Consider the following 14,034-nt stretch of genomic DNA (forward strand, 5'->3'; position numbering starts at 1 on the left):
TGGTTCATTACTGATTCTCTCCAATCCTAAATATAAGTAATTGTTCTTGACAAACTGAATCCTAAATATAAATATAAGTAATCCTAAATAGCTTGTGTACATGAGATTAGGTGGGTAGGAGATAAGGCGCGGGATGTGGGCAGTTTCAAACTTTGGTATTCTGGGAGGGTGGGGGCATGAACGGGGTATGTATCTTTGTTGATAAGGACCTCCGTGAACTAGTGGTGGAGGTTAGGAGGGTGAATGATATGATGATGACTATTAAGCTAGTTGTTGGAGATTTTACTTTGAACATAATCGGTGCGTACGCACCGCAAGAAGGCTTGGATGAGGAAGTCAAAAGGTATTTCTGGGAGGATTTGGATGAGATGGTGCGTGGTATCCCGCATACCGAGAAATTTTTCATAGGAGGAGATTTCAATAGCCATATTGGAGCGACGTCTGGGGGTTATGATGATGTGCATGGTGACTTTGGTTTTGGAGATAGAAACAGGGGACTTTGCTAGAGCATTTGATTTGGTGATAGCAAACTCGAGTTTTCCGAAGAACAGAGAGCACTTGGTCACCTTCCGGAGTTCGGTAGCCGAGACTTGGATTGATTATGAAATCTGTAGGAAGTCCGATAGAGGTCTTTGCACGGATTGTAAGGTCATCCCGAGTGAGAACCTCTCGACCCTTCATAGGCTCCTGGTCATGGATCTCGAGATCACGAGGAAGAGGAGGAAGAGGGCGATGTATAGCCAACATAGGATCAAGTGGGGAGCCTTGACGGAAGCTAAAGCGCAGGAGTTGGGGGTCAAGTTGGTGACTATGGGGGCTTGGAGGAGTAGTGGGGACGCAAGCGCTATGTGGACTATGATTGCGCAGTGTATTAGGGAAACCACGAGAGTGGTATTGGGGTCTCAAAAGGTTACTCTGGTGGTCACAAGGGAGACTGGTTGCGTAATGGATAGGTGCAAGAAAAAATAAAAATCAAGAAAGCAGTGTATCTGAAGCTAGTGGAAAGCGGAGACGAGAAGGAGAAGAGGGCGAATAGGGAGCATTATAAGTTGGCTAAGAAAGAGGTAAAGCTAGAAGTTACGGCGGTCAAGACTACAACTTTTAGTCGTTTGTATGAGGAACTCGAGGGCCGAGGTGAGGATAAGAGGTTGTTTAGGTTAGCCAAGGCGTGAGAAAGGAAGGCGCGTGACTTGGACCAAGTGAAGTGCATCAAGGACAAAGAAGGTAGAGTTTTGTTAGATGAGGGGATTATCCGTCAGAGATGACAGATCTGCTTCTATAGTCTCTTAAATTTAGAGGGGGGCAGGAGCATTGTATTGGGTAATTTGGGACTCTCCGAGAGTCATTGTGGCTTTGGGTATTGTAGGCGGATTAGAGTTGAGGAAGTTGAGGGGGCTATATGTAAGATGAGTAGGGGCAAAGCGACCAGGCCAGATGAAATCTCGGTGGAGTATTGGAAGAGTACGGGCAAGGAAGCCTTGGAGTGACTCACTAAGTTATTTAATGCCATTTTTAGAATGAAGAAGATGCCCGAAGAGTGGAGGTGAATCACGATGGTTCCTGTGTACAAGAATAAGGGTGATATCCAAAATTACAATAACTATCGGGGTATCAAGCTGCTTAGCCATACTATGAAAGTTTGGGAGAGAGTGGTAAAGCTAAGGGTGGGGAGGAGTGTATCTAATTTCGAGAACCAGTTTGGGTTTATGCCGGGGCGTTCGACTAGAGAAGCCATCCACCTTGTTACAAGATTGATGGAGCACTATAGGGAGAGAAAGAATGACTTGCATATGGTGTTCATCGACTTAGAAAAGGCATACGATAAAGTTCCGAGGGAGGTTTTGTGGAGATGTTTGGAGATTAGAGGTGTACTTATTGCCTATGTTAGGTTGATTAAGGGCATGTATGATGGAGTAAAGACCCGAGTGAGGACGGTGGGTGGGGACTCAGACCATCTTTCGGTTATGATGGGGTTGCATCGGGGGTCGGCACTCAGCCTTTTTTATTTGCTCTGGTGATGGATGTACTAACGCGCCATATCCAAGGGGAGGTGCCATGGTGCATGCTATTTGCAGATATTATTGTATTGATTGACGAGACGCGATACGGTGTGAACGCGCAATTAGAGGTATGGAGGCAATCCCTGAAATCTAAAGGTTTCAACTTGAGTAGAACCAAGATAGAATACTTGGAGTGTAAGTTTAGTGGCGAGACTCTAGGAGGGGAATGGGATTTGAGGCTGGACTCGCAGGTCATCTCTAGAAGAGGGAGTTTTAAGTATCTTGGGTCTATTATTCAAAGGGGTGGGGAGATTGATGAAGATGTCACACATCGTATTGGAGTGGGATGGATAAAATAGAGACTCGCTTCCGGTGTTTTGTGTGACAAGAAGGTGCCACCAAAATTTAAGGGTAAGTTCTATAGAGTGGTGGTCAGACCAATGATGTTGTATGGGGCTGAGTGTTGGCCAGTCAAGATCGCTCATGTCTAGAAAATGAAGGTAGCAGAGATGAGGATGTTGATATAAAAATATGGGCACACTAAGTTAGATAGAATCATAAATGAGGTTATTCGCGATAAAGTGGGTGTGGCCCCTATTGAGGACAAGATGCGGGAAGCGCGGCTTAGGTGGTTTGATCATGTGAGGAGGAGGAGCACAGACGCCTCGGTGAGGAGGTGTGAGATGTTGACATTAGAGGGCCTACCGAGAGGTAGAGGTAGACCAAAGAAGAGATGGGGACAGGTAATTAGGCAAGACATGGCACAACTTCAGCTGACCAAGGACATGACCCTTGATAGGAAGGTATAGAGGTCGAGAATTAGGGTAGTAGAGTAGGTAGTCTAGAGTGTTCATAACAATAGTATTGACGCGCAGTCTCACTTTCTGTTAGTAGTAGATTTTTTGCCTAACCGTTGTTTTCTTTCATTGTTGATTAGGGGTGTTCAAAACCGAACCGAAACCGAAACCGAAAACCAAACCGAAACCGAAGCTTGATGGCTTATTCGTATCGGGTTAACGGTTTAACGGACGGGGAACAGATTAAAATTTTTTTATTAACAGCTTATCGGTTTGTGGAGGGGGGATTATTCAATTTTCTTAACGGATAATCCGTTAACCCGTTAAGAATATATATATATATATATATATATATATATATATATATATATATATATATAAAATTTATTTTTATCCATATATATATATATTAAATAATCAAAAACCCTTCTTCCACTTTCAGTACTCTATCTCTATTCTCTATTACTAATTTACTATTAGACATTTAGAAACCCTAATGCCTAAATTTCAACCAGCAGCCACCAGTACTCTATCTCGTCGACTTCCAGTATTCTATCTCGTCGACTCGCCATCTCCCTCTCGCGGTCACGTCGACTCGTCGTCTCCCTCTCGCCGACTCGCCTCTCCATCTCGCCGTTTCGCCTCTCCCTCTCGCCATAGCCAGAGAAGCAGATGGTAAGTTTCTTTTCTTGTTGATGTCTTTAAAATCAAAGAGCATCTCAATTTTCAAAGTATTCAGATGCTTACTTCAGTATACATAAACAAAAACTCATCTGTTTTGAAACATAAACACAAGTTTTGTGAAGAATCAGAAATTTCTCACTTTAAAAGCATACAAAATTTAGGATGTTTGACTCCGTTCTCAATATACAAAATTTAAAAGCAACAGTAATCAACAGCATGTTTTAAAGTTCACAAAACTCATCTAATTTGAGATCGATTTTGACAGTACCTGTATAAATATCTATTAAGCAACTTGTTATTCTCATTCCTTTTCTTTTCTTGTTGCAGTGACTCATAGCATGGCTGAAAATATACAAAGTGATAAGGTGATGGGTGAAAGTGGGGCTTCAAACAAGAATCAAGACAGTAGTATTTATCAGTCTCTACTTCGTTGCCTAATGCTGAAATTTGGTGTATGCATATTTTTTACAGGGATCTACTCACTTATGGATTAAGCTGTTGTTTGAACTTTGAAGCTGCAGAAATTCAAGCACTGTTAGGCGTTAGCTGCAGGCCAAACATTTCTGTATAGTCTGCTCACTTATGGATTAATCATTTTGAAATATGTATTCTGGACTCACTTTGAATATAGACTGGAATTTTATCATTTCAGAATTAATCAGGGAGCATTGACTTTTCCTTTGCAGTTGTGGGCGGAGGAAAGACATGTATTCTGGATTCATCTGTAATGTGGTCTGCTTTGGGATGTAATGGACTCATCTATTGTATTTTATAGGCTGGAATGTAGTCTGCTGAGCATAGGAATTTTATTTTGAGTCACAACGGTCAACAAACAATTAATGCACGCAATACAGATTGAATTAGACCGATAAACCACCCGATAAGAGCTAAACCGAGGCCGATAACCAATAAGAGTAAATAACCGCCCCATCCGCCCGATAAGCAGCCCTATTGTTGATCAATTTACTGTCTTGTTGTTTTTATTCTGCTTTTATATGACTTTTTGGCACTGTCCTTTCTTGTCTATATTTTCATTAATGTGGTGCTTATACTTTCCTGAGCCGAGGGTCTATTGGAAACAACCTCTCTATTCTCACAAGGTAGGGGTAAGAACTGTGTATACACTACCCTCTCATACCCCACATTGTAGGATAATACAGGGTATGTTGTAAACTGAATATGAACTTAGAATTGTTTATGATACATATCTATCGATCGATATACTCCCCACTACCCCACTCGAAAATGGACAAAAATGATCAATACAAGCAGGGTCAGGAAAATTAAGGTAAACAAAGAACAATTCTCAGACTTAACACCTCGCTGTATTTCCATGTAGTTTCCTACTCCTAATCAAACTGTAACTTTGTTAACGTCCAATCTCGCTCCAAATAAATTCATCTAGCCCTCAAGTTATACGAATTAAGTTGTTCACAGACTTAACGACTCGCTGTAATATTCTACAATCCGAAAGAGCGTAGTGCTATGCAAGTTTTAGTTCGGATAATTAAACAGCTATACAGTGACACCGACAATAAGAAGGGGAACAATGACATCACCAGGCGATTCCCCAAAATCAAACAGTCAGAACTATGGTCAAATCAAGTCCTTTCAATAAACAATTCCAGGGACATTATTGGCAACTCTCAACCTCAGTTTGAAACACAATCCTAGAAATCTAACATGGCATCAAAAATCATATTCATGCATAAGAAAAAGACCAAATTATCACGAATTCAAGGATAGATGATCAATAACAATATCATATTCAACATGCCAACAACAATGGTGTTTCACCTAATTCAACAAATTATGCACAAAAACCTACTGCTCTGATATCTCAGAGCAAGTGGGACTCGCTGATGAAGATTTCCATATATATGTAACAACTGCAAAACAAAAAAATGACACAACAAAAGCTGTGGGGTTCTTAACACATTGACGAAGATCGTAAACATGCAAATTTGTGAACGTCACTAATTCCATGTGAAGCAACTCAGTATCTCAGTATCATGTCGGTCCACCAAAGAACAAAGTCGAGCCAACTTGCACAACTATTTGAGCACTCGTACATTGTCGCTTCACTTTCAAGCAAAGGTAGGCCATCATCTGCTTTCTCAACAAAAGGAGACCTTATAAATAGCTCGAACTCATCTTAGCTCCTCTGTATTGAATTTATTCCACGCTTCCTGTTGTCAAATTCAGGATCTACATTCAGAACAGCATACCTGATGGTTCCTATGCATATTATAGGATATGAATGGATAGCAGTACTCACTCCCCACTAGAGAAACACATATCCAAATCTGTCCCACAGACTAATGAATGGCACATTTGAAATGTAGTACTAGATCTTGTCACACACTGTGGGTGTATACATTACAAACATAGAGTACTCATCTACTTTTTTCCCCTCCTATTTTTTGTTCTTTTAGCTGGATTTCATTGAGTGACAAATAGGAAAGGATGTAGTATTTACTTCCCAGCAGAGATGGAATACTATAAAGATGTAGTAGTTATTTCAGAAGAGAGGTGGAAACACGTAAGAAGTAACCAGTAATATTTTTTTTCTTTTCTTTTTCTCCCCCTAATCTAGTGCCATCATATGTCATTATTTGCATCATCCTTATGGAAGGTGTATGGATCCATACAATTAATACAGCCAGAAGCTTACAGTGGATTGGTGTCAAGTTTGGTGTCCGAATTGTGCAGCTAACTGTTATTTCTCTACTCTCCCCCTCCCTGACCAGACACTCTGCCTCCATTTCCCAGAAGACAGCAAAACCTTCTTGCCTTGTTTGATGTTTCCTATTAAAGTTGATTGCTTTTGCTTTGTCGCATTCAGAAGTTTCCAAAAATATGAGTTGAATTTTTGTACAAATCAAGCTTCTACTGCTGTTATTCAGTACGAAGATTATTCAAATTCATATTGTTTGACAAACAGCAAACTTTAAATTCTACATTTTCAAATCCTTTACATTAGAGTTCTTCAGAAGCAAAATATTCTCTTAAATGCAAGCAAGAAAATGATCCTGAGTTGTAATATCTAAACTCAATCGCTAATTCTGAAATTGAAATTTCCTCTTTATATTCTAATTTCTTAACTATTTCAGGCCCCTTCAACCAGCAATGCTTCAATGCAGTCATTATTTGCAAGTAAGCAAAAATCATAATTACACACCGCAAAAAGACTATATTGCATTAGCAGGCAGCATTTATGTTTATGGATCAGTAGTTATCAGTATTAATTATCAGGTTTGTTTGAGTTAAACTTATAGCGCATCGTTAGTGCACCTAGTATATTAAGTGAATTTTCTTCCCCAGTATCATATTTGAATCATATCAAACCCTAACTAATCGACAGAATAAGAACTTTTAACAAGATCACAAGCTATAGCAACAAAATCAAATTTTCATCCAAAAAGGTGAAGTCTTGAACATTGAGTTGGTTGAAGTTATGTATTTTCTCAGAGAAAATGAAAAACGGTTCACTCTAAGGATAGCAACACTTCTAGGGGTCATTTGGTTCACGAGGTAAGGGATAATAATCCTGTGGATGAAATGTGGGATTATTTAATCCCGTGTTTGGTTGAATTTTTATTTCTCATATAAGCAATCCCGAGCTTATCTAGACCACGATTTTGTTATTATCTTTAAACCATATTCAATGTGGGATAACAATCGGGAAAAAAACAAACAAATGACAATAGTGCCCTTCTCCAAAATCCTTTAAAAATGCCAAGGTTTAAAAAAAGTTTATCCACGTCTATCAATTATAAAACCAAACACATGTATTATATAATACCCGTATATCCCATTTTTAAGTCACTGAACCAAACATCTACCATAAACAATGTATCCACTAAATAATTTCGTTATTGTTTAATGATGTAGATTCGTTTCCATGGTTTGATCCCCACATAATAATCGCAGTATAACTTGTTTGCAAACCAAACGACCCCTTAGAAACCTTATTACTATTTGCCCTAAAAAGGGGCTGGCCATACCATGTACCTAATATATCCACATTTTACTCCAGTTAAGGAGCCATTTGGTCATAAGTAATAGTATAATATTTGGTTGGCCACATAAGAAAAGATAGTCTCTCAACAATTAATGCATTGTTTCGTCGACCGTGTAAGGATAAATCCGTGCATAACTAATGCAGTGTTTGGTTGGTGGTATTAAACGTAATACCAACATACCTAATGAGGGAATCTATGTATTATTTTATGCACGAAAGAATGTGGAATAAACTATATGTATCCACAATATCTGGATAACACTATCTAAAGACATAAATGCCTTCAAAGTAGTAATTTTTGCACAACATTTAATGTTTTTAACATTCCCACATAATAATCCCTACATCAATAGTTACGACAGACACAATCCCTACATTATAATCCATAAATAACTAGTACGCAAACCAAATAGCCCTTACTTCTACAGCTCCTTGTAGCTTCCCATATGCACATATGATGTATGCATCGCAGCCTTGCGGTTGCTTAAAATATAATGATGAAGGGTACTTGTTGAACATATGAACGTCAGGAAAGAAGAATAAAGAATGTGAGCTTAACAACTTATTAAACATATACAGTTACCTTCAGAAGATCAAAAACCTTCTCAGCAATATACTTTTGCCGAACTGTGGCCCCTTTTTGTTGAACTTTGTCTGGGTGGACACACAAGGTTGCCCTGTGATAAACTTTTTTGACAGATGTGGAAGTGATCAAATCGGTCAAAGAAACTGGCTGCCAACCGCATTCAGGCCACAATACCTGCACAGCATTTAAGTTGCAAAGAACTACTTCATGACACTGGATGCCATATTTCAAAATTGTAAATACTATGGTCATAACTAAGTGAACTTTGTAAAAGCCCATACCTACTGGCTATATTATAAGATATAGTTGTGCATTCAATAGTTGCAAATAACTACTTCCTTCATGACACTAGATGCCATATTCTATTGCAGATACAATGGTCATAACTAAGTGAAATGTGCAAAAGCCCATAACTACTAGCAATATAATAAGAAGCTACCAACAGAAGAAACCAGTATGAAATATCATCTCCTTCTAGCGTTTGCATTGCTGCTTTGTGTATAACGATCCATGAAATACTGGATTTGAATGGACGGGCATCAATTTCTCACAGCAATAGATCAGAAATAACAGATTCGACCAGACCACATGGCATCAAAGATAAAAGACAGGTAATCTAATGAATGCTGATATGATGCAAAGCTAGAGCAACCATTAAACTGGCAACAAGGTAAAAAGATGATGCACAAAATATTACATTAGTGTCAGGGAGCTACCCCTATCTACAATTGTAAGAAGCAAATCTAGTGCAGTTTTGCCTCCTTAGATATAGCGAAATTTAAGGACTTTTAAGGATCAAGCTTGATTCCCTTTTTACCCAACATAAATTAAGCGTTGATTCGGAAACAACCTCTATGTCCTTCCAAGGTATGGGTAAGGCTGCGTACATCTTACCCTCCCTCCCCAGACCCCACTTGTGGGAAACTACTGGGTTGGATCAAACTAATTTCAGAAAATATCTAAACTGGCTTGAGAGATAGTAGATTAGATCTAATTATGTCTTGAAAGATTCTTAATAGATCTAAGTTGACTTCAAGATTTGCTGATTACATACATGTTGCAGTGATGACAGCAATGCGCGGAGGTTGCCTTCTTTCCCAGTAGCCCAACGTTTTATATCATAGTCCAGCATCTCAGCAAGCCTCTGCAACAAGCAGTTTGTTCCAAAATCAAAAGGAAATAAGCTATACAGAATGTTTGAGCAGGTTGAATGCATAATGTGAATTTCGATCAAAAGATAAAGCAAACAGGAGAGAGATTTTTTTCTTTGGTTTTGGGGGGGGGGGGGAGCCGAAGGGCAAATGGTGGAGGATATTTTCCACGTTCATTTTCCTTCCTTTAACTCTCTTCCCAGAAAAAAAGGGGTGTAACCCATGAAAATCAGTTATTGACAGCTCTAGCAATCATCAGAAACTTACATGCTTCTCTTCCTGCTCATTCTGAGACTGAAGATCGCGCTGAGTCTTCTCAGCCAAAGCCTTAGCCTGATCACATAAAGCAGAAGAATCAGATACCGTAAAACTCGCCCAATGAGACACATATTTAGCTCGCAGGGGAAAAAATCTTCAATGCAACTTCACCAAAATAACACCTTGGAGTAGCATTCCAGTTATTTAACATATGCACCCACGCACAAGCATTCGGTCGTGCAAATAACAACCAGACTAGAAGGCAGGCTTGTCATAAACTAAACTTTAGGATTTGGGAAATGAGTAAAATTAGGTTACAGACTTACGGGTGCTAAGAAATGGCGAAATTTGTGTTCAATTCCTAAAACATAGAGTTGTTCAAAATGTAGCATCAGATATTGAGAAGACTTTGTACTGACAAACTCCACTTGATTTTTCACATTGATTTTTTTTTACTTGTCTATTTCCGGTGATTTTCTATTATCCTTAATTCAAACTGTTTATATATTGTCTCTTCTCGTTTTCTTGAGCCGAGGGTCTTTCGGAAACAGCCTCTTTACTCTTTCGGAAACACCGGGAAACAATCTCCAGAATTTATCTCGTTCTACCAGAGAGTTGTTTGCATTTTTTTAAGAATGATTATTTGTAAACTACACATTATACTTTGAAACTTCTCTTGATTTGCCAACCAACTTAAAAGAAATGGTTTAACTCTTTTGTACTCTACAGTTCCAAGGGAGGACACAATCACTAGGGCATCAAGTAGTCAATGTGTAGTACTTGATAAAAGCTGCTATATCTCTATCTTTATATCAAACTACAGGTAGACCCATGAGTTAGAGAGACATATAAACCTCAGCATCTAGTAGGAGAAGTTAAGGAAATACCACATCACAAGCCAAACTTATCACCCAGAACAGCCTTTTCTAGTTCACTTGAAGAAAAGATCTCATATTAACGAGAAGCACAAGCAAACCTTTGACCAACTCGTATACAGATCTTCCTCTTCCCAATATAGCTGAATTTCTCAAGCAGCCACACATCAACCAACTTAAAAACCATTCTCTCTCCACAGAATCAGGGATGATTTAATGGATCCAACAATAAGAAGATTATTTCATGCTGTGAGGATATGTTAGCACAATACTCATCCAACAATAAGAAATTATTGCGGGTAATGAGGATAAGATAGCACAATACTCAACTGAAGGGACAGTTACAAGATTCTTAAGTAGAAATTTTACCATGCGCTCTTGGGTCTTCATATGATGCTTCAATCTAGCTCTTCGTCTTTCTTCACTTTCTCCTTCAACTTCCTGAAATACCTCAGAGGAAGGAGCAGAGTCTGCATGTGCACAAAGACTAATAAATAAGAACGGGAATAATATAATTTATTAGAACGAAAACGAATGAAATATTCTGGTATTAATAAATTCTAACGCATTAATTCCTCAACAAAATTTAGTATCTTCTTTTGCAGAAATGATCACCTCCAAAAAACATTAAATCATCAACAAAGTTTTTCACAGGCGACACATTCTTCCTTATGGATGATGATTTCTTTTCTTCAGGCTTTCCTTTCTCATGGAAATCTGCAGACACGTGGCCCTGAAAGAAGGGGGAAGGAGAGAAACATGACACAAGAAGAAATCAAAAGGGTTAGTCAATCAGTACCCATAAGATCTTGGAATCCAACAGTCTTAACCAATACCTTAGCTGCAGATTTTGGTGTTGTTGTCTTGCTCGGTTTGTTGATCGTCACTCTTACATTTTTGGACTTCTCTTGTGCTCTGTCCACGGGCTTCTTTACATACGTGTCCCTTTTAGTATCATGTGATCGTTCAGTTATATTACTCCTAACCTTAAAATTCGCAAAATCTTCAAGTTCGTCAATTGAAGAAGTTACAGTGCTAATTCCAGGATGATGTTCTGATGATTCTGAAAATGGCCAAGTAGCAGCATTTGCCTCCCTGGTGGATGATTCAAAAACTAAAAATGGATCATCTGGCGAAGAGGAGCTTGATTTAGAAGAATTCGACTGCTGAGAACCTTTCGTCTCTAGCTTTTTGCTGTACATACAGAAACATACAGACTTTTAAACAATGCTTTTGGGGATGAACAGCGTGATACAATTATGGGAAAAAAACAATGAGGTGCAAATCAATAGGAATTGCATTTGGCACTTTCCAAAAAATGCATGGGTATCAAATAGCATTCACACTAGGCATGACATACCTAGTGCCAAAAAGACCTAAATGATGTGGCAGAAGTTAGTTGACTCCCATGATTTTGCACGACATCCTCTTATTATAAGTTTGAGTTACACATCCATACAACTTTGTGCATAATCGAAATTTTACATGGCAGTGTTAGTTATCGTAGAAGGGGAGCCTTGGCGTAACTAGTAAAGTTGCTTCCATGTGACGAGGAGGTCACGGGTTCGAGCCGTGGAAACAACCTCTTGCAAAAATGTAGGGTAAGACTGCGTACAATAGACCTTTGTGGTTCGGCCTTTCCCGGACCCCACATAGCGGGAGCTTAGTGCACCGGGCTGCCCTTTTAATGTTAGTTATATCGTAAGATAATCATTGCCTTGCAAAGATGGTAAGGTCCTAACATGGAGCACTTGGGTGTTAATAAGGTTAAACTTTGCCTCAAAACAGATGGTATGGCCTGAAGCAGCTCCAAGATCAAGATACCAAGATACTACTGAGATAAATTTTTCCTATGATTTTATGGGCACACGGTAGTCTATCGAACACTTGAAAAGTATTCGCTGACAAAAAGATAGTAAAAAGGGTATCTATGTAAATTAGTTCATAGACACTGTGAGTCTCTCTCTCTCTCTGTCTCTTTACGACCTCTGATTTTCTCACATCTCAACATTCAATTTGCTATACCAAATACATTTTCAATGTTATATTGAGCTCTCAGCTCATAATAAAAATCCATATAATGACTTCTAGCATAGGATTCAGTTAACAAATGCTTTAGCCTTTAAGTAATGAAGCAAAAACAACCTTTTTGCTTTCCATTTCAACTCCCAAAAAAAAGGGCAGTCCGGTGCTCAAGTCATCCCGCGTTCACGCATGGCCAGGGGAAGGGCTGCACCATAAGGAGTATGAAGTAGACAGCTTATGGCTGCTTCCATTTCAGCTCACAGCTCTCAAAATTAACAAGGACTTAAGTTATATGCACAGACAAAGGAATTCGTCACACATCAGTAAAATCTACTTCAATTAATGCTATTCATCAGAGTTACCTGCATTTACTTTTAAAAGGACCAGATTGTATAAAGAAATTTACACAATCAGTGCACAGAACTTAAACTCAATTAATAATACACCAACATAACAAATTCCTAGTCAGCTGGAATTGTCTTAAGTCTAAAACATAAATAGAAGGGGAAAAAGTTGAAAAATTAAACCGTACACAATTGAACTAAATACATACCCATAACTGGGGGAGCTAAAATCACCAAATCCAGGAATCAAATCATCACTTTCTGACCTTTTTCCAGCATGATCTTTCTTCGGACCATCCGATTTCAATCCCAAATTCCCAAATAAATCATCAATTGAGTCACTCCTCTTTGGTGCCGTACCAAACAAATCAAAATCATCATACGAATTATTACCACCATAGTTATTGTTATTATTACTATTAGAACCGCCTAACACTGATTCAATATCAACATTATTCTGCTGCTTTGAATTAGCAAAAACGCCACCGAAAATATCATTATTGTCGTAATTCTGTGAACTCTTGGACCGGAAAATTCCATCGAGATCATTCGGAAATGATCCGTCAAATGGATCGGAGCTGTAACCCGAGTTTTGACCCGAATTAAACCCAAGGTTTGAGGGAAAGCCATTGGTGAAATTGGTCTTATTAGCCTTCAAATTGGCCATCGGTGTTGACTTGCCGCCTTGAACTTTAACGCCATATCTCTCAACCAAAACGCCAAATTCATCCATATTTTTTTTGTCAAAACTGAAACTGAAGAAAATTACAAAGAATTGGTAGTAATTCTTACAAGTGACTAATATTAATATATCTAACAAGGATAAAGGAAACGCAATATGGGTTAAGTATGTATATCAGTATGTTACAAAAAAAAGGAAGGTGCAGAGTAATGAGCTGAAAATTGATGATGAAGAAGAAAGGAAGAAAATAAAGTAAGAGGAGAAGAGAAGGGTGCTTCTTCTTCAATAAAACAAAATAATAGAGCGTCGGTTGGTGGGGTACGTACGCGTATTTGTGCAAGTATGAGATGTCAAATCGTTGGCATCCGGGCAGGTTGGGTAAAAGGATTTGGTCCTTGCCAAAATACAACAACAATAGATTTAATAGAAGTGAAGGGTGCGTACCATTAGGGCAGCCCACCTTATCAAAATAATTTACACATATATTCATTATTAATTTAAATATAAAGAAAAAATTTAAATTTATGATTTTAAATATATTATGATAATTTTATGACTATGCAACTTCAATTATAGCTATTAAAATGTACAAATATATGCAAAATTTT

At 38.5% G+C, this 14,034-nt stretch overlaps 2 protein-coding genes across 3 annotated transcripts; one reads left to right on the plus strand and one right to left on the minus strand.

Annotated features, from left to right (window-relative positions):
* Positions 1–462: 462 nt before the first annotated feature.
* On the plus strand, positions 463–3,975 carry LOC142175811 (uncharacterized). The gene is made up of 3 exons (XM_075242811.1): positions 463–891; positions 954–1,134; positions 3,809–3,975. The coding sequence occupies exons 1-3, from the start codon at positions 463–465 to the stop codon at positions 3,973–3,975; spliced, it is 777 nt and encodes a 258-aa protein (XP_075098912.1).
* Positions 3,976–5,206: 1,231 nt separating this feature from the next.
* On the minus strand, positions 5,207–13,770 carry LOC107808622 (uncharacterized). Of its 2 annotated transcripts, XR_012704778.1 has the most exons (9): positions 12,954–13,770; positions 11,212–11,569; positions 10,991–11,108; positions 10,745–10,845; positions 9,510–9,575; positions 9,146–9,235; positions 8,089–8,265; positions 6,156–6,376; positions 5,207–5,670 (listed from the first exon to the last, which is right to left on the minus strand). XR_012704778.1 is itself a non-coding variant. In XM_075242693.1 (8 exons), exons 1-8 carry the CDS (start codon positions 13,475–13,477, stop codon positions 5,632–5,634), a joined length of 1,473 nt encoding a protein of 490 aa, XP_075098794.1. In that variant the 5' UTR covers positions 13,478–13,770; the 3' UTR covers positions 5,207–5,631. The 2 variants fall into 2 exon arrangements, 1 of the variants encoding a protein (XP_075098794.1); XM_075242693.1 differs by lacking the exon at positions 6,156–6,376.
* Positions 13,771–14,034: the final 264 nt, after the last annotated feature.

Source organism: Nicotiana tabacum, chromosome 22 (assembly GCF_000715075.1).
Source record: "Nicotiana tabacum cultivar K326 chromosome 22, ASM71507v2, whole genome shotgun sequence".
NCBI lineage: Eukaryota > Viridiplantae > Streptophyta > Magnoliopsida > Solanales > Solanaceae > Nicotiana > Nicotiana tabacum.

Bases quoted from the DNA above. Each gene is read 5' to 3' on its own strand.
- LOC142175811 (XM_075242811.1), top strand. From the start codon at position 463: ATGGTGACTTTGGTTTTGGAGATAGAAACAGGGGACTTTGCTAGAGCA. The intron at 892-953 runs GTATTGGGGTCT...CGTAATGGATAG, and splicing joins TTAGGGAAACCACGAGAGTG to GTGCAAGAAAAAATAAAAAT. The intron at 1,135-3,808 runs GTGAGGATAAGA...TTCTTGTTGCAG, and splicing joins TGAGGAACTCGAGGGCCGAG to TGACTCATAGCATGGCTGAA.
- LOC107808622 (XM_075242693.1), bottom strand. From the start codon at position 13,477: ATGGATGAATTTGGCGTTTTGGTTGAGAGATATGGCGTTAAAGTTCAA. The intron at 10,846-10,990 runs GTGATCATTTCT...GTGCACATGCAG, and splicing joins TGATTTAATGTTTTTTGGAG to ACTCTGCTCCTTCCTCTGAG. The intron at 5,671-8,088 runs GTAACTGTATAT...ATTTGACAACAG, and splicing joins AGGTTTTTGATCTTCTGAAG to GAAGCGTGGAATAAATTCAA.